Below are 26,718 nucleotides of genomic sequence, written 5' to 3'. Positions count from 1 at the left end.
AACTCGTGCGCCAGTCGAATGTCCAAAAAGTTGCCCTCAGCTCCGGAATCCACCAGTGCCCGTGCGTCGTGAGTCTTGTTGTTCCCCCATCTCAGTCTTACCGGAAGGAGAGTGGATGGTGAGGTCTTCCCGGCGGAGATCCCACCCGATAGTAGCCTCAACTTTACTACCGGGCTTGATCTTTTACCGGGCATGAGTGTAGAAAATGTCCCCGGCCTGCACAGTACAAACATAGTCCTTGGGACCGCCGCCTCTCTCTCTCCTCCCGGGAAAGCCGGGCTCTCCCTACCTGCATGGGCTCGTGATCGATGGGACCGACCGTGTTCTCCTCCAAGCTGCCGCGACCTCTGGCGCCTCCGTGGTCGTGGGTCGATTGAACGTGTCGGCCCAGTCGGCTAATGCGAGCGTCCACCCGCAGTGCCAGATCGATGAGGTCGTTGAGTTGAGGAGGCAGATCCAGCATGTAAATCTCTTGTTGAACACGGTCGGCCAGCCCATGCAGGAACATATCCCACTGTGCCTCCTCGTTCCATTTGCACTCAGCCGCCAGAGTGCGAAACTCGATAGAGTAGTCGGCCACTGAGGAGCTTCCCTGTTTAAGGTCGGCGAGTCTTCTCGCCGCTTCTTTGCCCGCTACCTTCCGGTCGAACACTCTCTTCATTTCGGCGGCTAGTGCATGGAACGAGGCGCAGCATGGTTCCTTATTCTCCCACACCGCCGTTCCCCACAGAGCCGCTTTACCCTTAAGTAAAGTCAGGACGAATGCCACTTTAGACTCCTCTCTCTCGAATGTCATAGGCTGTAGCGAAAAATTCATAGAACATTTGGTTAGAAACGCTCTACAAAACTCAGGCTCACTAGAGTAACTCTCAGGAACGGGTAGGCGTGGTTCAGGATAATGACTCCTCTCTGGTATGACGGGGGAAACGGCCGGTGTGGGTGGCACAGTGGGAGCGCTCAGGCGTTGGATCTGCTGGGTGAGCCCGGACACCTGCGTCACGAGCGCTTGGACAGCGCGTCCGGTGGAAGAAATGCTCTCCTGCTGCTGATCCATCCTGGCAATGCTATGCTCCACGAAATCCTTCAAGGCAGATGCACTTGCTGCTTCCATGATTGGTCAGATCGTTCTGTAATGATAAACAGGACGGAAGCAATTGCAATGCAAAAGACAATGTTTATTGAACAGATACTCAGTAAAGTGATGGAAGATCGTTGCACAGATCCTTCTGTGATGTAGCCGTAGAGCGGGAACACAGACAGCAGGAGATCGTGACGCAGGGACTGAGATGGGATCCTGATGACTGTGTGCAAAGTGAGGATAAGTCCGTGGTGAGTAGGTGAGATCGACAATAGAAGAGTCCAGAGTCCGGTGCACAGGAAACACGAGGAACATGGAACAGGCACGCGACACGGGGAACTCAAACAACGATCTGACAACATGGAGAGGGAGAGAAGACATTAAGTAGGCTGTGATGATCATGAACAGCTGCCGCTGATCAGGCTAACCAGTGACCACGCCCCTCAGAACAAACAACGTAACGAGACACACCCACACAACATACACCTGCACCACATACACACACACAAGACTAGAATGAGACAGCGGATTTACCAACCGTGACAGGCGTAGCACCAAATTTTGGGCCCTGGGTACAAACCATCTTGCTGGGCCCCCGTACCATGTATGTGTATGTATAGAAAACGGACTTCCCTGCCTCGGGCCCTGGTTACTCAGTACCCTTTATCCCCCCAGTCCCACGCCCCTGGCTGCCCATGACAGGATGCTGATGGAGTTCCTCCCATCCTACTCTCCATTCCTTAACCCCATTGAGAAATTTTTCTCAGCATGGAGATGGAAAGTATACGATCGTGAGCCACATACACAAATGACCCTTCTGGCTGCCATGGATGCAGTGACGACATCACAGCAGATCCTGCAGAGGTTGGATAAGACACTCAAAAAGATTATTTCTATGCTACATTGCAAGAGATGTTCGTTGTGATGTGGATGAGAATTTGTGGCCCAACAGACAGGATTGTCAAGAGGTGTAGGAAGATTGTAATTCCTTGCTACAGCACCGCATGTACAGTTTTTCATATGTTCACATTTCTTCTTTAGTTTTTAGTTTTTTTGTGTGTGTGCTATTCAGTGCTGTCTTTTCATTTCATCTCAATGACATGTTCTGTCAATAAAATACAGTACAAATAGTAAGAGTGTAAATTTGAATCTTTTCCATTCTCTTGCATTTACACTCACATACACTAAGATGTAACTTATAATTGTAATGTATTTAGTTCATTAAAACACAACATTTATAGGTCGGGCAGTGCGGTCTGGCCTCACTCCATATCGGAGTAATTATCCCTATAATATAATATAACAGAAACTGTTCGGACCAAATAAATCATCAGGGTGGGCTTTAGACGATGATGGACAGATGATCAACAGTAACGTAATCATGCAGGTCATCAAAGGGGCTTGGATTTTATTTGTTCGAATCCTAAACAGAGAGCTTGTTTATATGCATTCACCTTCATAATCTCTATCAGAAATGATGATCATGTTGGGTAAGTACTCTGTGTATCATTAAATCCTTTTATTTTTTTACAACATCGGCAAAGATCGTGTATTCCAGCCTGATTTCAGCGCACGTGCAGTAAGGGTTGCCAAGTTTTTACAACAAAATCCGGCAATTACTAGCCCTAAACAATAGCTTCTCGGGGGGTTCTCCGGGGTAAAAATGGCGTTTGGGAGGAGTAAAATGTGTGTTATTTTGGCAATTTTGCCTGCTAAAATTCGCACTCATGGGTCTATAAATCACAGTCGCTTCAACCTGCGGACATAGAAAACAACCCGCGGAAAAAACGCGGACTTGGCAACACAGTGCAGTTGAAATCTGTTGACATTTGACAATGCGTCGCTTCGTTGCTCTGATTGGTTATAGGTCTGTCTTACCTGGTTTGGTTGAAACACGCCCCATAATTACAGCCCAATGGAGCAGTTTCAGACTCATATTCTGACTAGAATTGAGTATGACCACGTCAGGCTAGGCTATAACTGCACTTGTTTCAGAGTAATGTAATGTTATTGTTAACCCCTTTTTCCCCCATTAATGTTTCTGCTGCACCCTTTATGTCTATGGCTAAGCTCAATTTCTCCACTATGTGCCAGGGATCAAACAGAAAATGTGCGCTGCATTAATCGCGCGTTAATAAAATTAGAGCCGTTACCACCTGGATAAGGGTGTATGATGTTGAAAGACCTGAAACATCCAATGATTCCAGGAACATCACTGAAGGTGTCAGGGCCGGCTCTAGCTCTTTGGTTGCCCTAGGCGAGATGGAGTTTAGCGCGCCCCACCCCTCACCCCTCACCCCTCACCCCACCCCACTCACTTTTATCGTCTCTAATTCTGTTTTCCTAGGCCTACCCCTAACCGAGAAGCACTTATTATTAAACACGTTCGACGCTTTATTTCCACTCTTCAAACATTTTCTCACTTTTTATTGAAAATAAATGCCTTTCCGATCTGATATGTGATGGGAAATGGTAAGAGCGAGTGTGGTAAAAGGCAGGATCGAACCTCTGATCGATCTGCATCAAATCTTGACGCCATGCGTCTTACCACTACACTACAGCCACTGTGAAGAATTTAGTGAACACAGCATATTTCTGTTTAACGTAAATAATATGGCATCTATCGTTAGGCTGCTCCAGTAAAAAAAAAAAAAAAAAAAAAAAAACGAGGCCGTATTTATTTCCTTCCGACGCCCACGTAGAGAGCGTTATTCATATTCATAACGAACTGGACTTTTGATATTTAAATGACATCCATGTAGGTTATTGTAGATTATTGTCAGTGAAGTTATGTTTGCAATACGTATAGTAATTATGTAGAAAACTAGCAATAGCTTGGTGACTGATAGCTTGGTGACAATATTAATAATATTTATAAAATAAATATTAGTTGATAAGATTGATACTAAGTAATTTTATTTTGTTTGACAACTTATTGGCTGAGATTAGAAGACTAACCTCTATACTGGGCTTTCTTTCGATTTTCTTCCTTTCTCTTTTTCTCTTTTTCCGTCCCTGTGCATCCGCGGGGTTTAGACGCCTCATTTTTGATGAACGCGCAAGATGAGCACTTGCCTGACCTAACGCCTGAACTAATAATCAATAATCACCATCAATTCAATCCAATAATCAGGTTGATAAGTAATTAAACGTGTGGCTGAGGGGGCGCCCTATGATGATCATGTTTCATGAACATTATGTTGTATTTCGCTTGTTCCGATTCTTTGCTTAATGGGAAGTAATGGGCGGCACTAGAGCGCGCTCGCGCCCCTAACACAATTGTCGCCCTAGGCGACCGCCTAGCTCGCCTATAGCAAACGCCGGCCCTGGAAGGTGTCCAGTAGCATCATTAGATGTATTTGCACAGCAGTTTGTACTAATTGTTTTGAGAACTCCATTAACTGTTGTGCAAATGTAAATAGTGATGTGAGAAATGTACCAAAGCAACTGAGAAAAACTGTAATCACAAAATCTCCCAGAGATTGTATGAATGTGTATGGTATTTGCAAGTAGGCTATATTAAACAATAAATGTCAATTATGTAAAAATAATAATAGAAAAGTCCATAAACAAACCTCCATCAATTAGTTTAAAGACTGGGTTAAATTGTTGAAATGAGTGTTTTATTCCACCAACATAGTAAACTTGGTCTGGCTCAGGTTTAAAAAGGATAAAATAGCATTCCTATGCAGCAGTAAGGCAAATAATCAAATACAATGATGACAAAATGACAAATTATAGGAAACAGGAAGGTAATAATTATAAACTTCATTATAAACTGAAACAAAACAATAAATAAGGACAGACAGACAAAATTATAGATATACAAAGTATAGATACAGTAGATAAACAGAAAGAATAGACAAAGTAGAGATGCACAGACAGACAGAGAGACAGACAGACAGGTAGGTAGAGTGCAAAAAAATTATGAGCTATTCAAAAATTACTTACAAAATGTTCCTGGCATTTCTGAGCTTTCACGTCATCATTTCGTTAAGATGGCAGTACCAAGAAATAAATGTGTGTGTTTACATGACCAAACTATACCCAACAATGTTAGACCTGGCTAGAACTCATGTGGACAGCTTACATTTGTATTATAAAGGAACATTTGCTTCATAATAGAAGTTGCTTTTTAATACCCCACTAAAATATGTGAGGGAAATTTGTGGTCACAATTGTGACCGCTAACAACCATTAATTAAGAGGAGTGTGAAAGCCATGCTGTTGTGAGGAATAGTTGGTGGGCTATAATGTAATTATATGTGTTAAATGGGATCTGATGCATGTGAGTCTAGCCTTTGCAAATAGTCTAATTGTCACGAAAGAAAATACAAACTATTTATACCTGTTTCCAAATAGGGCAAATATTTTCAAGAAATTAAGTGTAGCCTAAAGTAAAATAAGATCAACAAACTGAATATTTTCAGAAAAACTTGGGCCTATATTGTAATAATAAACGCATGGGGGCAGCAAACCTCTTCAATGAGACGACTGGTCAAACGTAAATTGAGTAGAGAAGCTAACATGGGCTAGCAACTACTACTACTACAAATAATAATAATAATAATAATAATAATAATAATAATAATAATAATAATAATAATAATAAATGCTATTTGTAATAATAAATATGAACTGTCTGCATTAATGTCTTTGAGTCGAGTATGTGGCCTGAATAAATGACGACTTAAAAATATATTTCATATAAATTGTCATTATTATTATTTACTTTTCGTAGGTCCGAAAAAAACTTTTAATGCATATGCTGTTTTGTTTCACTATAAAAACGCAAGGTGTAAAACTGAAGTAAAGAGTAAAACAAAAATGAAAGTTTAAACTTAACGAAAAACAAAACATAAAATACATACAAAAGAATAATATAATAATGAATAATAATAGACAGTGATATTGTATTATTTTAAATCTACATTGCATTGTAAGTATTACCCATAGACTGTAAACAAATTCTTACCCCATGATTTCCAAAACAGGAAGTGGAATGTTTACGTGTGCCGTTAAGTCCCGCCTCTTCCGACACTATCAAGGATATGGTCTCTGCAGCAGAGCATTATGACTAAAGCTGATAAACATATAGTATAAATGATATTGGACCCGACAGCTGATCTTGCACTGTATAATGGCTGAATCTCCAGACAGTCGCAGTCTTGTTTCTGCGTCCTCACAGCTCAATTTAATGGAAATAGAGCCGGTAAGACTAAGCTGTTTCAGTATTTGTCAGTATGCTTCTGTTTCATTTTGTTAATTATTTTAACAAGCTACGTGTTGTCATAAATGACACTTTACTCATGCGTTTAATGCGTTTTTGATTTTCTTAGTCAATTAGTTCTTGATTTGTCTCATGTTTTTTCTAAATGTTAGTGTTATTTTAAATGTTATTTAAGCTGTTATTGTGTACAGTATGTGTGGTAAGAAGCCTGAAGTATTCAGTCATTGCAGGGATCGTGCTACTTTGATACACGTATGTATTAATATTAAGCATGCATTTACCTTTTAGATTGATGATAAAGAGTTTGACATCCCTCAAGTGGACACACCTCCGACTCTGGAGAGCATCCTGAATGAGGTCAGTATGTCAGTTTTGGGCACAACTTCTCTCTCTATTTAACAGGAGTATTTTTTACACACTTCAGATTTAATTCCAATGGGAATTATTGAGTGATCAAAATGTTAGATAAAAAAAAAATCTAATATTATCCACTCATATTCACCATTTTATCCATTAAAATTATAATTGATATGTTTCATAAATAAGTTGCTATGCAGACACAATTAATATACTTTTGTTGAAAATATATATTTTTTGACTTTAAGGAATTCCTTAATGCCCACCCAGCTGAATGTATTTGACTAAAAATACAATAGACCATTAATAAAATGCAATTTATTCTTTTGATGGCAAAGTTGATCCTACAGAAATCTGACAGCAGTTAACCTTGGGATAAACAGAGAGACTAACATTAGCATAGATGCCATTCTTCTTATGATGTAACGAGTACATCAGGTGTTATGGGAAGTGTTCCCGGTTCTGGCTGACCTAGTTAATGCAGCCTAACAATCATGTAACTGATTTGAATAATATAAATTGATAATGTTCTGTGTGTAAGCCATAGTAAAGAGATGTGTTTTAGTCTAGATTTAATATAGTCTAGATTTAAACTGACAGAGTGTGTCTGCTTTTTGAACAATGCTAGGAAGACTGTTCCAGAGTTTAGGTGCTAAATAGGAAAATGACTGACCGCCTGCAGTTGATTTAGATACTCTAGGTATTATCAACTTGCCAGAGTTTTGAGACCGCAATAGACGTGATGGAGTATAATGAGTTAAGAGCTCGCTTAAGTACTGGGGAGCTAAACCATTTATTGCGTTGTAAGTAATAAAATGTATGCGATGTTTAATAGGGAGCCAGTGCAGTGTTGACAGAACTGGACTAATATGATCATACTTCCTGGTTCTAGTAAGAACTCGAGCTGCTGCATTTTGGAAAAACTACCAAAACTATCAAAACAGAATATTAGTCTGTTGATTAATATTATAGTGGAAGCTGTTATACTTTTAAAGGGCACATTAATGAATACTAGAAAGTTTAAACAAACAGCATTTATTTTAAATATACATATTTTGTAACATTGTAAATATTTGATTGATTTAAAGCATATTTGCTGAATAAAAGGATTCATTTATTTTAAAACAAATCTTCCTGACCCCAAATGTTTGAATGGTAATCTACAAAACTAACTGCAAGGAAAAGCCGTTAGACCATGATCATCTAAACATTCAGTTATATTTGTCCGAACCTTTCACTGGTAAAGCATCATGTATGCTTCTTTCCTATTATAGCTGTATTTCACAAACCAAAGAAATAGCAATGGTAATATTTGGTGCTACCATGTTTTTTTGCACAGTGCAATACAATGTTTTTATTTTATTTTATATATGGTAAGATTTATAGTCTTTGTTTTTGTAATAGTATGTTTGTTTTAACATACTTCTTATTTCAATTGTCAACTTTTGTTTTCAGCCTGAAGATGAGGATGAGCCATTTATTTTAGAGGATACGTGTCTTTTGAACACAGAGAACATTGATGCCCACTCTTGTGAGACCTCTTCTCTGGCCAGCTCTGACAGTGGAGACCGCACACACTTAAAGAGGAACGGACACTTTCTTTACCTGGTTACAGACTGACTGCATATGCTCTTTATTGATGTTGTCATGCATGCTTGTGATTGAACATAGTATTTGTTATAGTATAGTTTTAGTAATTAGTCTGTATGTTCACCTCAGGAGGAGGAAAGCAATGGAAACTAATGCTACAGTACATGGATCTGTTCTTAGACGCAGTGTGCTAAAAGGCATCTCAGCCCAGATAGTATCTGCTGCGGTAAGTACAATAATACATAAATAATCTACTGCTTATACACTGATGAGCCAAAACATTATGACCAAGCAAATATCATTGATCATCTCCAAACAAAGCCACATTTTAAGGTCTGAGTAGAATAGATGGTAAACAAACAATCCGCTCTCCTAATCAACGTGTTGGATGCAGGAAAAATGAGCTGGAATAAAGACCTGAACAAGGGCAACAAAGGTTATCCCGTCTGGTCCAAGCCAACAGAAGGTGTACTGTGGTACCGGTCAAACAAAATTGTAATGATGATTAAGGGAGGAATGCATCTCAACACACAGTGCATTTATAGTCTGCTGCGTAGCCACAGGCCAATCAAAGTGCCTATGATGATTTCCACCGCTGAAAGCACCTACAATGGGCACGCAGGAATCAGAACTGGACCTTGGAGCAGTGGAAGAAGGTCGCCTGGTTCGATGAGTCCCATTTTCTTTTAGATCATGTGGACAGGTGAGGATTTGTGCATGTTTACTTGGGTAATTGATGGCAAAAGGATGCACTGTGGAAGACGACAAGCCGGTGGAGGGAGTGTGATGCTCTGTTCTGCTGGGAAACCCAGGGTCCGGACATTCATGTGGATTTACATTTGACATGTGCCACCTATTTTAATATAGTGCAGACCAGGTACACCTCTTCATGACAATGGTGTGTTCCCTGGTGGAAGTGGCCTGTATCAGCAGGATAATGCACACACTGCAAACATTGTTCAGGAATGGTTTGAGGAAAATGATGAAGAGTTTAAGGTGTTGCTTGGCCTCCAAATTCCCCAAAGTTCAATCCAATTGAGCATTTATGGGATGTGCTTGACCAATAATTTTGATCCATGGTGGCTCTACCTCACAGCCTACAGGATCTGCTGCTGTAATCTTTTTTCCAGATACCACATGACACCTTTAGAGGTCTTGTGGAGTCCATGCCTCTGCAGATCGCCACCATTCTGGCAGCACGCAAAGGACCAACATATTGCCCATTGGCCCCTGTCCATCATGGCCTCCTAATAATCCCCATCTCCTGATTGGCTTCATCACTCGGTCTCCTCTCCACCAATCAGCTGGTGTGTGGTGAGCGTTCTGGCGCAATATGGCTGCCGTCGCATCATCCAGGTGGATGCTGCGCATTGGTGGTGGTTGAGGAGATTCCCCCCTTCTATGTAAAGCGCTTTGAGTGCCTTGAAAAGCGCTATATAAATCAAACGCATTATTATTATTATTATATTAGGCGGTTATAAATTATTAAGCATAATGTTTTGGCTCATCTATACTATACTATACTATACTATACTATACTATACTATACTATACTATACTATACTATACCATACTATACTATACTATACTATACTATACTATACTATACTATACTATACTATACTATACTATACTATACCATACTATACTTATTACTTATACAATTAATGTATTATTAAAAATGATATATATATCTGCTTTATAGTGTAGTTTTTAATAATACATTAATATACTGTATATATTATAATGTTTTCCATTTAATTCCCCAGTACAAATTCAGGCATTGTCAATTAACTGAACGGTGCACAATACTGTTTTGATAAATCAGAGCTATAAATCAGAGGCAATTTTCCAAGATAAATTTCCTCTATGCTTGTGAAATTGTGTTGCTCTCTTAACTCTAATTCTGTGCTTTTTACTCTTTCCATCTCTCTTCAGGATAAAGTTGATGCTGGCTTGCCAACAGCAATAGTGAGTATTTTACTTTCTTGTGTTTTTTAATTATTATGTATTATTTTCATGTCTGAAATGTTTTTGTGTTTGCAGACTGTTTCAAATGTGATTGCTGTAGGGACGTCACATGGTCTGGCCTTAGTATTTGGTAAGCCCATAATTCAATTCTTCGTTGTGTTAAGTTGATGAAAGGCAGTACAGTGGCATTCATTTAAGGTTTTTGCCAAAGATGTTGTATGTTTAATCATGTATTAATCTATTGCACTTTATCACAGTGCTTTATTACTATGCTTGACATGCAGTTTTAGAATTCTTTAAATGTACTACTATAATAGTATCTGTTTGAGTGTTTTAAACTACTATCTCACTGCCTTGGCGTGTCTTGGGTGGATTTTTCAGGAAAAGGTAATGTATTAATATAGTAAAATTTTTCTTTTTAATATCAGTTTTTAACTTTCATTCCATCATGTTTATCATTGCTGTGCAGTAATACCTGTTTCACACCTGATGCTTAAGCCGAGCACAAGCTGCACAAAAAGCTGCATGTCTATTGTGCTTTCATAATGGGCGTTTCTAGTGTAAAACTGAGCCGCAGATTATTGTGTAATCGTCTGGTCTTCTTCAGCCTGTCACTTTTTTTTGTTTATGATAACTGCCATACTATTCTGTGATGCAATTATGTCCCCCCTCCAACACACACACACACACACACACACACACACACACACACACACACACACACACACACACACACACACACACACGCACACACACACACACGCACAAAAAAAATAGTCTTCATCTTAAGATATACTTGTAGTTTAAATAATTTGAATAGCTCCTGTTGTTTTTGCTATTAATGAAACAATAGAGTTATTATTAAAAACTTAATTATTATTCAAATATTTTTTATTTTATTTACAGAAACAGCTACTTTTTCTGTATATGTAAAAACAATAATGGAGTCCATACATTTTAACGGGGTTATGATATGAGAAAATAAATGTGCCTTCATATTTTGACATGATGTCTTTGAAACTGCTGGATTGATGTTTTAATGATAAAATGTCCTCATTATAAACAAAGCATTTATTTTTGCAAGCTCTAAAAATGGCTCGTTTTGATATTGCGAGAGTTAAGAATTTCTATTATTTTCCCATTTTCTACAAAATAACGTATGTTAGATCTTGGCCAGACATGACCAGGTGTAGAAATCACACTTAAAATTAGGCTACCTTACAAACCCTGTTTTTTCGAAGACAATTTTTTTTTAAAGCTTATTTTTTGTTTTATTTAAGTTATATTAAGGCCTCGCTGATGCTCCCAAGTGGACCCAGGACCACTGCAGTAGACTAATCTGCCACAACATTAAAGCCATCTGCCTAATATCGCATAGATCCCCATATGCTTCCAAAACAACTCTGATAGATCTCCAAGTAGACTCCACAAGACCTCTGAATGTGTCCTGTGGTATCTGGCTCCAAGACATTAGCCACAGATCCGTTAAGTCCTGCACATTTTGAGATTGTGGAACCTCCATGGATCGGATTGCTCAATTGGATTGAGATCTGGGGAATTTGGAGTCCAAGGCAAGGGTGGCAGATACACACTAAAATAGCAGTTTTGTGTGTGGAACGCACTGCCATCAGGGAAAACCATTTCCATGATGTACGTGGTCTGCAACAATCTTTATGTAGGTGCTACATGTCAACGTAACATCCACATGAATGCCAGGACCCAAGATTTCCCAGCAGAACATTGCCAGAGCATCACATTGCTTCCATCAGCCTGCCTTCTTCCCATAGTGCATCCCGCTGCCATCTCTTTCAGGTAAACCCCATGCACGCCTGACCATCGACCTGAGCTAAAAGAAAACATGATTCATCAGTTCATTAAACCTTCTTCTATTGATCCATAGTCAAGTTCTGACGCTCATGTGCCTATTGTAGGCGCGTTCATGGTGGATGGGTCATCATGGCTATGCAGCTTCATATGCAGCAGCCTGAAGCACTGTGTTTTTGACACCTTTCTATCATGGGCAGCATTATGTTTTTCAGAAATTTGATTTTACAGTGTGATTGGACCAGACGAGCTTCCTTCATTCCCCACGTGCATCAATGAGCCTTGGGCACCTTGACCTTGACGCTGGTTCACTGGTTTTCCTTCCTTGCACCACTTTTGTTATTAACCACTGTATACCAGGAACATTCCACAAAACAAGCCATTTTGGAGATACTCTGACCCAGTCTATCCATCGCTATTTGTTCCTTGAAAGCCACTCTGATTTTTTTACCTTACTTCCAACACATGAAATTCAAGACCTTAAGGGTCCTGCACACTGTGCGATTTTTCAAAATCCTTTGCGAATGTCCCTTGTCAGACTGTACGAACATGATCGCCATGTCACACTGTAAGATCTCAGTTGACATTAATGTCAGACTGCACGATAGTTAAAGTGCGCTAAAAACGGACGCGCGCAAGAAAACTCACCCGGAGTTTTATATCATCAATGAATGCCGCGTTCAGTGACAGTGAGCTGCATTACAGACGGGACTGAAATGCTGGCTACAAAGAAATCTCTAGCACTCGTTTTGGTCATAGTTTGTCTTGAAAAACGGAGATATTTGACTGTCGTCGTAGGAGAAGTCACACTGCAGGATTCTGTGCCAAATCTTCTGACACTGCCAGAATTTCGTCTGAGGTAAAATTTGATCGCAGCGCTCATTAATCGGCTGCCGGTGAACATGTCAAACTAACGACCAAAGACGTCAGATTTTAGCCTAGGATCTGAGGAATCTTTTAGGATTTGCTTAATTTGTCCCAGACGGCCAAATCGTGGCCAAAATCGCACAGTGTGCACCCGGCTTTACTGTTTACTTGCTGCCTAATATTTCCCAAATGTTGACAGGTGCTATTGTAACTACAATATAATCAATATTATTCACTTCACCCGTATGTGGTCTTAATGTTGTGGCTGATCTGTGTATATGCTTTTATGGTGAAATTGCTACTTGGCCAAGAACAGTGCACTGTCACTTTAATTCAACATGAACCACACATCTAAAAACACTGTAACACTGCTTCTTGTGCAGTGTGAATGCTATAACCTGTTAACATGGGTGCAAAAAAATACATGCTGTTTGCATGTTTTATAATGAAATGACATAAGGGCATGCCAAACAAGCATCTTTTTGTAGTATAATAATATTGGCTGAAAAGTCTGCCATGGCTGTTTGCATGCTCTTTGTTTGTTTGTGTTTCGCTTGCAGCTGTGTTTGCAAGTATTATTACAAAAACACTGTTTGTGTAAATAGTTTGTTTGTGCTTTCCTAATTGGAATATTTGGATTTTTAGATCAGAACCAGGCTCTGCGTCTCTGCCTGGGCACCACAGCTACAGGAGCGGAGTACGGGGCGGTGTCCGCTCTCAGTATTAATCACGACTGCACACGACTACTGTGTGGTTTTGCCAAAGGACAGGTGAGCGGCAACAAACCCTTAAACTGACAAAATAATCTTGATTTCAAATAAGAAAACCAGGAAAAGGTCCACGAGCCGGAACTTGAACTTGTGTCACCTTGAGCTGCCCACAATTCTATATGATTATTTTCAACCTGACCGCAATATTTTATTCTCCATTAGTCAATGCATTTTACCTGTATGTAAATCAACCATTATGAACCTTTATGTTAATGCGTTATGTAATTTCCAATGAAAATCTATAAATCTAAATATTTATTGCATTTATATTAATGATATTGCCTCAATGGTGTATAGTGTCTTTGGGTGGGTTTCTGAGGCAGATTGACAAAAAACTGCCATTTTAGTATTATTTAAAATGTAATCTTACTGTTTATCATTTGACTACATTTTGACTACTAACTTTTCACAGATTTAGGAGCTGGTTTTAGTGCTACAATGTTTTGTGAAATACTCTTGGAGCAAAAAAATGTTCTTTGAGTCTAATTAGGACTGATACACCCATTCTTTTTTAAGAGTTTCTCCTAAATCTGCAAGTTAGGAGCTACTATAAGTTTAGCCTTATAATTTTTTGTGAATATGGTTCCAGGTCAGGTAAAATGTTTATGCACATATTTGTAGTGATATTTTTTCTTTTGTCCACCCAAGGTCACTAAGTGAGGTAGTGATTGGTACTCACGTCACCGCTGCTGTTGTGTTTTTTGGATTATGTGTCACTTAAGGTGTGGTTATTAGTACATCATCCGCTCTGGTCTCTCTAGCATGGAGACTCGGGACGTGCTGAAGTCATCTCACTGGACTAAAATTCTCTACCCATAGTGTTAGTTAATGTCTCTTTCCTCACAGGCCGGAGGCTCAGAACATTGTCATATCTGTTGCTGCCTCACAAGCTGTAGATTCAGACCCTCGGATCTTGTGTTGTCTCTGGTTAAACCAGAGGCTCAGAACTTGGTTGCTCTGTCACAGTCTAATCCTCGCCGGACTGACTCAGAACTTGGTGAACTGTTTGTCTCTCACGTGGAGACTCAGAACCTGGTGAACTGTTTGTCTCTCACGTGGAGACTCAGAACAAGTAGTGTCTGTTGAAAGGGTACCTTTATCCTTTTCCGAATAGGAGGAGATTGCAATTTGGCGCTTCTCTATTCCAGTGTTACTATTGGCTGCTGGCATCAGAGGGGGCACACAGTATGACCCACCCTTCTTTCCCCTGTGGCACTAATTTGCATACTGTGCACAGTTAGAAGTTTTTATAGGTTCTTTAAAGTTTATCAATGCATTTCTCACTTTCCAAACCACCATTAGAATACCCTTGGCAATATATTAAACAGATAATCACCAAACATGATGGAAAAAGATTGAACTGTCATGTGCTCATTAATTTGTTCATTAACAGCTGATTATGTGTAAGATGTTGCATTACATATAGCCGTCAGTGAGAATACTTATTTCTCTGAATAAGTATCAAATGGACGTGTGTAATTTACATCAGTCTTAAGGTTTCCAAACATAGTTGTGAATGGATTTGCATGGATCATTTTGGTCTTTCTTTGTTTCACCCACTACTGCTGAGGTCCTGAGGAATGTTTATGGCCGTCACAAACCAGGACATTAGGGATCAGTCTCTAGGTGGGTGAAAGGCAGTTACTGCATGCAGACCAATGAAAACTCCTGTCCTTCCTAGACTTGAAACCAGAGGTCGTCTTCTTCTTTTTCTTCTTCTTCTTCTTGCCCTCAAAGAGGTGTCTGGCTGTTGTCCAAGCATCTTTATCTGATGGCGTTGGACATTCATTTTGTTTGTGCTAGTCCAACAAGATCCAATTAAAATGTAACAAACCTTTGTCCACTCTTATGGGCCATAAGCTGGGCCCTGGAATGTGCTGTCCACTACCTATTTAATGGGATGTATCCATTTATTCCTAATGCAGATCACCATGTGGGATCTGGCCAATGGTAAGCTGCTCCGCACCATCACAGACGCCCATCCACCCGGCACCGCCATACTACATGTGAAGGTTCTGCACAGCAATTCTATATATGTACTTTACACAATTTGTTGTTCGTTGGCACTGAATAAAGTGATTTTTCTCTCTCTTTTTGCAGTTCACTGACCACCCGGCCCTAGCTGTATGTAATGACAGTGGCGGATCAGTGTTTGAGCTATCATTCAGGTGAGATGGGCTTTATAAAAAGATATTATTGAATTGAAGTACATTGATTCAGTTTATATTACCTGTAATAAACTGAATCTAAAGGGATGAACAAAAGCGTCATTATAACATTGTAGTACAGATAACTGGTGGGCAGGGGGCAGTAGAGCTTTATCCACTGTCTGTCTGACAATGACCCATAGGCTGATAGTGTAAACTAAAACTAAAAACCTAAAACAACAATTTCATCACTTGACTTCATGGTGTTCCATGGCACATCAAATGTTTTGGCACCCTTCTCCTAATCCACAGTCTGAGAGCCCAACACTTCTTTTGTAAGCTATTTGCAAGCCAGGCGTCTGCAATAAAATGTGACCAAGAAAGTCCTACAAAACATCTGAATTAATTAGATTTACCATGATGACCGGAGGATTATAATGACTTTTCAGTTGGAGTTTGCATGTAATTGGTTTATTTCAGACAGAATGCCATGCCCCATTTTAAAAGGGTTTCACATCTTACTTACTTTGCCCTGAAATTTTATATTTGTTTGTTATATGAAGTTTGTTGTTTCGATATTACATTAAAAGTAGAAAAAGATCTGACATGATTTTGTTTGTTGTCAGATTTCTAATTATTTTTTCATTGCGTTTCTCTACAATGGCTAAGAATTGACTGTCACACCCTGTCGACTTCATAATTCAAAGTCCAATAGATGCCAACATAAAATCGAATTATCTGAATCCGCATCAATTGATGGATACTGTTATCACTGTAGTCTTTCATGCCTCATTAAAGGAGGACATTTTTGTTCATTCTTCACTGAATGCCTTTGTTGAGTGAAAAAAACCCCCATACTTATAACCCTGTCAAGGCAACTTATCATTCATTGCAGTAATGCTGGCAATCTATTACAGTGGTTCAGAATTATGAATGTGCTCACTCTCTCTCTAGAAGGGTAATGGGAATGAGGACGTGTGAATCCAGGTGTTTATTCAGTGGTTCTAAAGGTGAGGTTTGCTGTGTTGAGCCTCTACATGCTGGACCGGAACTGAAAGATCATCCCATTACCCAGTACTCCCTGCTGGCCATGGCATCACTCACTAAGGTAATCTCTTATACATACAGTATAGTCTACTACTGTCTGCTCACTCCCTTTGTTTGTCACAATACCTTTAATTTTGTCTCGCGGTTGCAATGCAGTTTTTATAGAAATCCGAAGGAACACATATTTTGTTTATTCTAATTCATAAATTTAAAGGCGTCATGAACTGGCTTTTTATCTTTTTTATACTGTTGTCTGAGGTCAACTAATGATGTTTGTGTGGTTTTTACATTCAAAAACATCATAACTGATAAGTAATAGGCTATTTTCTGTACTCGTTTTGAGGCTGTTTTCTGAACGCTGGGTTTTGATGGGCGTGCCGCACTGAAGACTTGGAAGTAAACGCCCACGGCTAGGATTGGATACTATTTGCAAATTTAATGAGCTTCCGCTCCTGTCATATCTATGCCCCTGTCAGATCAGTTCACATGAGGGAGAGATTATTTTGAAAGCGGCAACTGCAAAGATTTTCTCGACCACAAGGCTTGTAAATGTCTTTATCAAGCGAACACAACGATTTATTTCTCATCCAACCGGGATTGATTGGAATACTTTTTCTGTATTACATGGCCCGCATGATCGGTCGATATAAGCGCAAACCGCGAGCGCGCGCGCACATACATGCGCAACCCGATCAAGAAACAATTTCTACCGACGGGCATACGTTTTGGTAGCCTGTCAAGCCAGACCCACATCAAGATGTTTGGTCTGGAAACTCACCATAGACAGGGCTCAATCCGAGGGGCGGGATAAACGGTTGTCTTTCAAACTCCCTCTGCACACGATAGGATAGCGCTACATCAACCAGAGCAACGAAGGTGAAACAGAGCTTGTTGATAGATTAAACATTCGCCGTATCGGGTCAGCAAAACTCCGAACACATCTTCCCTTTTTAAGAATGACTTCAGTGCCGTTCTTTGTCCTTTTCTCAGAGAAAAGCTCAACTCCAAGTCTTCCAGAGTCGCGGTCAGAGCTGATTCGAAAGACCGCCTATCGCCAGCCTCTGTGTTTACTAGAAGCACGCAAACGCATCTCGGCCGTCGTCATTATGGCCCCGCCCACCGACTCTATACACGATGTGATTGGCCTGGCAAGAGTTAGGGGAATACAGCTCAGAAGGGTATTGAGAGTTGCTAGACGACACTTGCGAGCAGATTAAATTTGCTGCCGCTAGGGTGCGTCTAGATTTCTAGGCTAACGTTTTGGTAGCCCATCTGAAAAACACACAGCCTACTACTATTACTACATACTATTACTACACAAAAAACATTTTACTCGCATAAGTTTGTTGCACCATTCCTGTCAGATCTAGAAGGCACAACATTGTGTCTGCAAATCCAGCACTTGAGACTTGTTTACAAATGATTTTGCAGTGTAATGAAGCGATTGCGAACACGCATACGATCTTCCCCACGTGAGCTGGAACGTCATTAAAAATAAATGAAGTATCACACATTCCTAATATTATGATCCGAAGGAAGCTTATGCAGCAAATGTGTCCTTCAATATCTTGCTATCTTCTTCCACATTGTTATTGCTGCTTGCTAGTGATTTGAACAGCTCCATGAGTCGGTGGGCGGGGCTACTGAATTACACATTCTGTAGAGGTGTGTGTTTCGTCCCGCTATGACGTAAGGATGAAGCTCACGATCGTTTTCTGGGCCTGGTGTCTATAAAAGCTTTTCTTTGACTAAAAAGGCAGTTTTCAGCTCTGAAACTTACAGGATAATCTTATATTACTATGACCTCTTATATATCAAAAGCTCAAGGGAAAGTTGATTTCTCAATTCATCACCCCTTTTATGTTAATTTTAAAAGTATGCCTTCAATAACAAATGTAAGTGTTCCACATGATCCCAAACCTCTTTATAGTCCACCAAATAGAAGACATATATTCCACATGCGCTATTTTTAATTGTTGGCTAGCATAGAGATTCGTCAGATGGGTGTTTTTTTGGTTGGTTAAATGTGTGTGTTTGCTTTATATAAGATGCTCCGTAGCCCGAGTGCTGCATGTAAGAATGTACTACCAGTTTTACTTTTACAGAAAAGCTTTGATTTAGAATTTGGAACCACATTTATTAATCTCCAGAAAATGTTTCAATGGCATTTTCTTTTCATCTTACCACTGTATGCCTAATAATAAAGTAGTGTTTATAAGCGCAGCACTGCTTTGTGTATAGTATTAATTGCGGTAGCCTCTGTGTTCTTGCTTTCCCATAAACGCCTCTTACTGTCAGAGAGAGAACTAGCATTTTCCTTCTTCCCATCTTGTTTTTGTTCAACCCAGTTATACATTATTTTATTAGACTGATATGTGAGGTCTATCATTAAATAAAACTTGTTTTTGTCAAAAACATGTATTATTTGAACTGTAAAGTTGTTTGAATCCTAGTGTCATTTTACATTTTAAGGTATTATCATATACAATGTAGTTTCAAAAGAATGTTGCTAATGTTGCAACATGTCATTCTATTCTGATATCAGAATGTTCTGAAACCATTTCAACTGCTGATTCCAAGAACTCTTTAGACAATACAATAATATAATTTACTAGAGGTTCTGATGAATTGTTAATTGCTGCAATCTATTTAAACATTTAATTATTTTGAATGAATGAATTAAAATCAATTTGAATGAATGCTTCAATGACTTACTCAAAAGACTTCACTCGTTAAAGGTGCACTATGCAACTTTCCGTCCACTGGAGGGCGCCTATTCTAAACAAAGGGGTAGTTTGATGACGGCAAGTTTGAGCGCAGCTTCTTGGGACATGTGGTCTTCACCTCACAGACGGTGGAAAATAGGACTCGGGCTAGGAATCATGTTCATGGATACGGTTATTAAGGTTACTGTAGTGTAAAGCAGAGCAGGACCGAGTGTTGTGGAGCGATTGTTACGCAAATACCCGCCTCGTGAGCAGCGGGACTTTTATTATGACAGGACGGGACACAGTCACCAGACGTGCACACCATTTCCACTTTTCTGGTCATGAGTATAAGGTAACGCACCTCTGTTTATCATATTAGATACATTAAGTGTGTTTAAAATAATGTTATGACGTTACTCTGTGTGTTCGCTCAGCGCTGCTGTGACATGTTCACACTGCTAAGAATAAATCGCTTCTGCCAAATAAAACCGAGGGTAATGCAGATATGACGCAATTGACAGGCGACTCCCTTAAACGCTATGCTGAAACGTCCCTGTCCTGTGTTAAAATAGCAGTTTTCTCACAATTTACAAATAGTTGGAAACATTTGGGATATTGTAAGTACTCAACTGAACAAAATATATAACACCAGCCTAGTGTTTTTTTTTGGATATTTTACTGCAAACATACTGCATAGTGCACCTTTAATATTAGATTGATCAGCATTTTTGAATGACTCTCTTGAAGGAATGATTCAATGACAAATAAATGTAAGTCTCTTGTCACCACCTACTGGTGGAACAATGTAATCGATACATTTCAAAAGGTGATTTACTGTATTTGGATCACTACCGTAGACATCAGTGTTTATATCTGAACTATAAACTTTCATCCCAGTACTTCTGTGATAATTTTTGTAACAAATAAATGATGATGCTGTGTGGTTGAAAAGACTATTTGTGAAGCTGTTTTATACCTATACACGACAACTGCTCTCTCTTGGCGGCAACACAGATTTGAATGTTTTCGCTATGATCGTACTTGTCAAAGGTTTAATAGACATAGCCGAATAGTTGTTGTAGCCAATTTTTTGCCACTTAATGTAAAGTTTAGTTCATTAAGCACATACTTTAAAGTAGGATTTTGAAATGGCTGTCAATCTTTCTCTTTTATTATTTTTATAATTAATTAAATCAAAATAATGAAAAAGAATAATCTATATATATTCTATATTTTAATACATTTTGATTAATCTCATAACAAAATACTGTTCAAATGTTTGGGGTCAGTAATTAAGAAATGAATACTTGCATTAAATTGATCAAAAGTGACAAAGACATTTATAATGTTACAAACGATTTCTATTTCAAAATAAATGCTTTTGTTTTGAACTTTCTATTCGTCCACACTAACTGAACAAATGTATCAAGCAGTAACTGTTCTATACATTGATAAGATATTTTTGTGAGCACCAAATCAACCTATTATAATTTTTTTGGATCATGTGACACTGAAGACATTTAGCAAAATGACTGCTTTTGATCATTAGAGTCTTCTTTTAAAAACATTAAAAAACAATTACAATTTTACCCACCCTAAAATTTTGAATGGTATTGTATATATCATTATATATGTCACTTGTATCACTGCAATAAATTAGGCTGAGTTTTCCTTTCAAATAAGTTAAGTTTTATGGTCCCATTTTAAATTAAGTACTTGCATACAAAATAAAATTAAGTACAATTGACTTTTTTTTGTTCATATTGTATTGCAAAATACCCTTACTGATATTGAGGTGGGATACCGGTAAAGTTAGGGACAGGTGTGGGGGTATGGGTAAGTTTAATGGTAAGGTTAGGTGTAAGGGAAGTATCTACAGCGTAATTATAAATGTAATTACAGAAATTAATGACAATGCAGATCATTTTTTAAATGTAAGTACAATATAAAAACATGCATGTACACAATAAGTGCTAGTACACATATTAGTTAAGGCCATAACAGTAATGGATATCAGTATTGTCAGATGAATTACTTCTTTGCAGCAGTCAGCCAACGAAACATCCCAACAAAATCAGATGCTCTCTGTCTGACTGCAGTTTTATTCAGCCTCTGAACTCTTTATTTTGACAGATTCTGCTGATAGGACTGAAGCCTTCACTCAAAGTGTGGATGACTTTTCCCTACGGCAAGGTGCAGTACACACTTTTATTCTCAGAGTGTGTTCATGCGTATGTCTCTCTCTGTTTTTTCAGCAGCTATTGACACTGCATTTAAATCATAAACTTATACCCTCTGTATTTTAGATTTATGTTACTATTTGTTTTCACAGCACGTACATTTGATCGACTGCGTCTCTAGTGATTTCACTCCCCTCAACTGCAAATATAATGTACATGTTCATACATTTATATAACCTACAGGAGTGTTTCTCAATCGGGGTGCTGTCTGGCGAGTGCAGGGCTGAATTAAAAGAAATTAAAATCTGTCATCTTCATAAAGTGATCTTTTTAGAATAAATTATTGATTGCCTAGACTTTCAATGGAGGGACACATTTATTTGATTATATTAAAATATGTGACAGTAGCCTTTACAGTGTTTCTTTCCCGTGGTATTGAAAATGGTATCTTATCGAAGTTAAATTCCAGTATCGGGACAACACTGAAATTTTGTAGGCTGAAACAAATTTTTTTTTTTTTTTTTTTTCAAAAGAGGCAGAGACTGAAAAAAGTTTGGGAAACTCTGATGTCAGTTTAAAGGGGTAGTAAAATTGTCAACATTTGTCTTGTCATTCCAGACCAGTTAGACTTTCGTTCCAATTAGACTTTCGTTCAAATTCAACTAATTTGACTTGCCAGTGATCTTCATGCATTTTGGTTGTATGGAAAAAGTTTTGTTGCAATTGTTGAATTTGGAATTGGCATAAAATAAGAATGCAAATAATTTATATAAAAATTATGCTACTGTAAATGATTCACCTATATTATATTTGCACTTTTTTTTTCTCAGATAATCCATTTAATTGAAGTACTGAAGTAAAGTTGGTCATAACCTTCATTTCACGCTTTTCTGCAATTATCCTCAAATTAATTATTCTGACTAAATTTAGACATGTCAGTGCATGATTTCTGCCACAACATAAATAATCACCTTTTTTAAGTGCAGTAACTGTTGCCATGTTTTATTGGAAGTTACATTTACATTCCACAGTGGTCCTTAAGTGACTGATTAACTGGATTCATCTAGTCTATCATCTCCTTTATGCCTGTGTGGAGGTTGTTCTCTTCAATTAAATTGAGCTAAATTGGATTAATTTACTACAGAGCACATGTACCAGCTGCCCATTAGCAGCCAAATATCATTCAATTTTGCCTTCGCATGATTGATTTGGGTTATGATGGAGTTCTGAGGTGCCTGCAAACATTTTCTTTGTATCCTTTTTTTTTTATAGGAATAGTCAATGTAGTGAGGAGTGATGATTATTTCTTCTGGTAGGAAAATATGCCAATTAAGTGCAAAGTCTAAAAGCACCAGCAAGTGTGGCAGTATGAACATAGTGCTAACAAGGAAGTGGCAGGATAACTGTGTTTTTTGTCTAGACTTTAATCATTGCAGTTCTCATGCATTTTTACATGTTTTTTAATGCAGACGGATCCTGCGAGCGTTCCCTTGCTGGCATGGCAGTTTGTGGCAGCACAGAAAGCAATCAACCCCGTTCTGGCCTTCTGTAGAGGAGACACCATCCACTTCCTGCTGGTCTGTTTGAGCAACACTGTTTTAAAAGTGATACATTTAATCTAGGTTTAAAGGTGAACTGTGTCATTTTTTATTTTGTTCGAGCATACCAAGTGGTCGGACATGTTAATGCTGCATATTTGGGGAGGGACAACTTTACCAGTTTGTCCAAAACAAGAACATTTATGTCATAAGGAGAAAAAAACTATGCAATGATGAGCCAAAACATCATGACCACTTGCCTTATATGCTGTTGGACAGTATAGTGTGGATACACTTGCTCTCGGACTAAATATAAAATATCTTAAACTGTATTCCGAAGATGAACGGGGGTCTTACGGGTGAGGAACGACATTAGGGCCAGTCATTAATGACATAAATTAAATTTTTGGGTGAACTAAGCCTTTAAAATGTGGCTTTGTTAGGATCTGATCAGTGATATATGCTTCATCTTTGACTGTTCATAATGTTTTGTCTCATCAGTGTGTGATATATATATATATATATATATATATATGTATATATATATATATATATATATATATATATAATAATACAAAATAAAACTCCTACTTGAGTGTCAATGGTAAAAGATGCTTTTTGTAACCAGATGATTCATGACAAACCTTGATGCCTTGGCTTGGTCAAAACAATGGCACAGGCATTCATCACCTTTAATAAAGGTCACACAATAATCAACCCAATCGTATTGTTTTGGTGCTCAGGTTAAAAAAGATGAGTCTGGCACCATCCATGTCATCAAACAGAGACAGCTCCAACTCAACTGCGACCTCATCAGTCTGAGCGTGAGTCAGACCTTCACTAACAATCATTTGAGTTTGATTACTTTTATGACAATGTGCAGTTTCATGTTTTCTCTTGTCTCTTGTCAGTGGATAAACCCCCGAACGCTTGTGTTAATGGACAGCACAGAGAAGCTGCGAGTGGTGGATAGGCCCAGTCAGGAGGAGCTGGAAACAGTGGACATGGCCGAGCTGCAGCTGGTTTACAACAGCAGCCATTTTAAATCCCTCGCTACCGGTGGAAATGTCAGCCAAGCACTGGTGAGGACCAGAATGATGACCTGCCAGAGTTTGGACTGGTGTATGTTGTAGCTTATAATGTGCAACTGCGAATGCTCTCTTTTTTTCACTACCGTAGTTTTATTTGAAGCATATACGTATTTAAAAATGGGAGAAAAAGTCTTAGTTTAAAGTCTTAGATTTTAGTTCTGTACTTAAAGGGGAATTTTTAAGTTAATCTTGATCGTTATATCTTTGTGAGTACAGTCTATAGAAAAAAAGAAAAAAAAACTAACCGGATTGGTGCTTGCAACACGGAGCTATTACAGTTAATGCCCAGAGCCCCCACTCAGCGAAAACGGCAGTTATGGGGCATAAACGTAAAGGGTGTCTTTGTGCCTCAGTCTTAACAGACACAAAATGCTATTAAAATGTCTGTCCAACATGAAAACGGCCCTTAAAGACAACTAGATGGGTTTAGCCACTTAGCCATTGTTTAAATTCACCTTTCTTATTTTACATTTGTTTACTTTATTCAATTTCTGTACCTTTCTGCAGGCCAGTAGGCATCTACATTATTATTTAATGTACACATGAGTGAGGTCAAGTTAAACATTTTAGTAAAAAAAAATCTTTGATAATGTGCATTGTTGCAATGTGCTAAATAAATATTTGCATAATTTGTAATTGATTTATTATTTGAAACTAATATTAATTTATGTAATCGCCTTGATTTTTGTGCAATACAGATATGCAATATAAACAGAACAGATATGCAATATAAATTATACAAAATTGGCCTACGATAGAGATTTTAATTCTACATTCTACTACAACTGTTAATTAAAGGTTTTGTTGCCGATTAGAACTTGAAGTGCGATGAGGTCTTAAAATACTTTGAGAAGGTCTTTAATATATATATATATATATATTAAAATATTACTTTTTGAATTTTAATTAAAAATATTACAAAAGGCCATCAATAAATAAATCAATAAACTTTATATATTTAGTGCTTTTACAATGACGATTGTTTCAAAGCAGCTTCACAGTGTTAAACAGGACAATACTGCAACAAAATTAGATTTGGCTGTACAGTCGTTCTGGAGAATACAGTGATGTTATCAGCTTATATTAATTTATCATGTAGCGACAATGTTGGCAGATCAATATTATAGTTTATAGAATTAAATAAGACCTAATTAATACATTTTATTTGTATATTTAGTCATATATTTATATCTTGGATCATAATTTTAGTGTCTCCAACTGAGCAAGCCAAGCCAAAGGCGACAGTGGCAAGGAACCAAAACTCCATCAGGGCATGATGGAGAAAATTAAACCTCAGGAGAAACCAGACTTAGTCGAGGTGCCAGTTCTCCTCTGGCCTATTAACAAACAGTGTATGATTATTATTCTGGCAAACTTATAGGTCAGAAATCATATTAGATCGGAATTTTTGAAATTTCTGGGTATCACGCAAGAGATGGGTTTATTGAAGATGGCGCGTCGATTACAAAAGAATATGAATATTTGAAAGATCATCACGCATAATAAATAAATAATACTAAATAGCACTAATCAAAAACAACTGTACAATATACTCATAGTTGTAGTCAAGTGAAGAATACAATATAATTTTGTGAAATTATAACTGTCATTCACATTGACGTAGCATGTCAATCCACTCTTTTGCTGCTTCTCTCATTCCCATGGTAACAACCCTTTAAACCCTCATATTTTTCTACACGAATCCTTCTGGTTTATTCTGGCCTAGAACTATTCATGTAGACATGAAAGTTAATTTGAGCCCAGCCAGTATACAATTTGCATCTGAGACACAATATGCTTTAGGCTGAGACCCGGCTGTGAGAGCAGAGATTCAAGATTCATGGGTCATTAGGTTCATAAACAAAATTGAAGAATCCATTGGCCACTTCATGACATGTGAAGCTTCTTTTTATAGTTTCTCTACATTTTCTGTGTTGCACATATGGAGACAAATGAGTTTTTGCTGTTTGTATATAGAGGTAAATGCGTTAAACCACTATTCCTCTGTACATCTTCAGGCACTAGTTGGAGAGAAGACATGTTACCAGTCTGTTTGCAGCTGTGCAGGACAGATTATGTATCTGGGAACAAAGGTAAAGCCACTCATGGTAACACTTGAACACAAGCATATAAAAATTAACTCTCATTAGTGTTTCTGATAAAATTTCGATGTTACACAATTCGTTTTTTTCATAGGAAACTGTGGCAGTAAACTGTCATATTGCTAATAACTAGCAATCACAACTAAACATAGAACTATAGCAAAACAAAACATTTTAGTATATTATTTTAAAACATGGAAACATGGTGTTTTAGTAAT

The 26,718-nt window shown here is 38.3% G+C and overlaps 1 protein-coding gene across 1 annotated transcript in view; it reads left to right on the top strand.

Moving 5' to 3' along the window:
- Positions 1 to 6,094: 6,094 nt before the first annotated feature.
- The window catches only part of vps8 (VPS8 subunit of CORVET complex), a 181,120-nt gene continuing 160,496 nt past the window's right edge, over positions 6,095 to 26,718 (top strand). The window contains exons 1-15 of the mRNA XM_067441498.1: positions 6,095 to 6,290; positions 6,597 to 6,665; positions 8,121 to 8,253; positions 8,387 to 8,481; positions 10,194 to 10,226; positions 10,302 to 10,356; positions 13,563 to 13,687; positions 15,613 to 15,699; positions 15,788 to 15,855; positions 16,789 to 16,942; positions 21,723 to 21,782; positions 23,239 to 23,346; positions 24,051 to 24,131; positions 24,219 to 24,389; positions 26,417 to 26,491. Of these exons, the coding sequence (XP_067297599.1) occupies positions 6,219 to 6,290; positions 6,597 to 6,665; positions 8,121 to 8,253; positions 8,387 to 8,481; positions 10,194 to 10,226; positions 10,302 to 10,356; positions 13,563 to 13,687; positions 15,613 to 15,699; positions 15,788 to 15,855; positions 16,789 to 16,942; positions 21,723 to 21,782; positions 23,239 to 23,346; positions 24,051 to 24,131; positions 24,219 to 24,389; positions 26,417 to 26,491 (1,386 nt within the window). The 5' untranslated portion in view covers positions 6,095 to 6,218. The remainder of the gene's footprint in view (positions 6,291 to 6,596; positions 6,666 to 8,120; positions 8,254 to 8,386; positions 8,482 to 10,193; positions 10,227 to 10,301; positions 10,357 to 13,562; positions 13,688 to 15,612; positions 15,700 to 15,787; positions 15,856 to 16,788; positions 16,943 to 21,722; positions 21,783 to 23,238; positions 23,347 to 24,050; positions 24,132 to 24,218; positions 24,390 to 26,416; positions 26,492 to 26,718) is intronic.

This window comes from Pseudorasbora parva, chromosome 4 (assembly GCF_024679245.1).
Source record: "Pseudorasbora parva isolate DD20220531a chromosome 4, ASM2467924v1, whole genome shotgun sequence".
Classification (NCBI taxonomy): domain Eukaryota; kingdom Metazoa; phylum Chordata; class Actinopteri; order Cypriniformes; family Gobionidae; genus Pseudorasbora; species Pseudorasbora parva.
The sequence above is the reverse complement of the archived record's forward strand: the minus strand, read 5'-3'. Positions and strand labels throughout refer to the sequence as shown.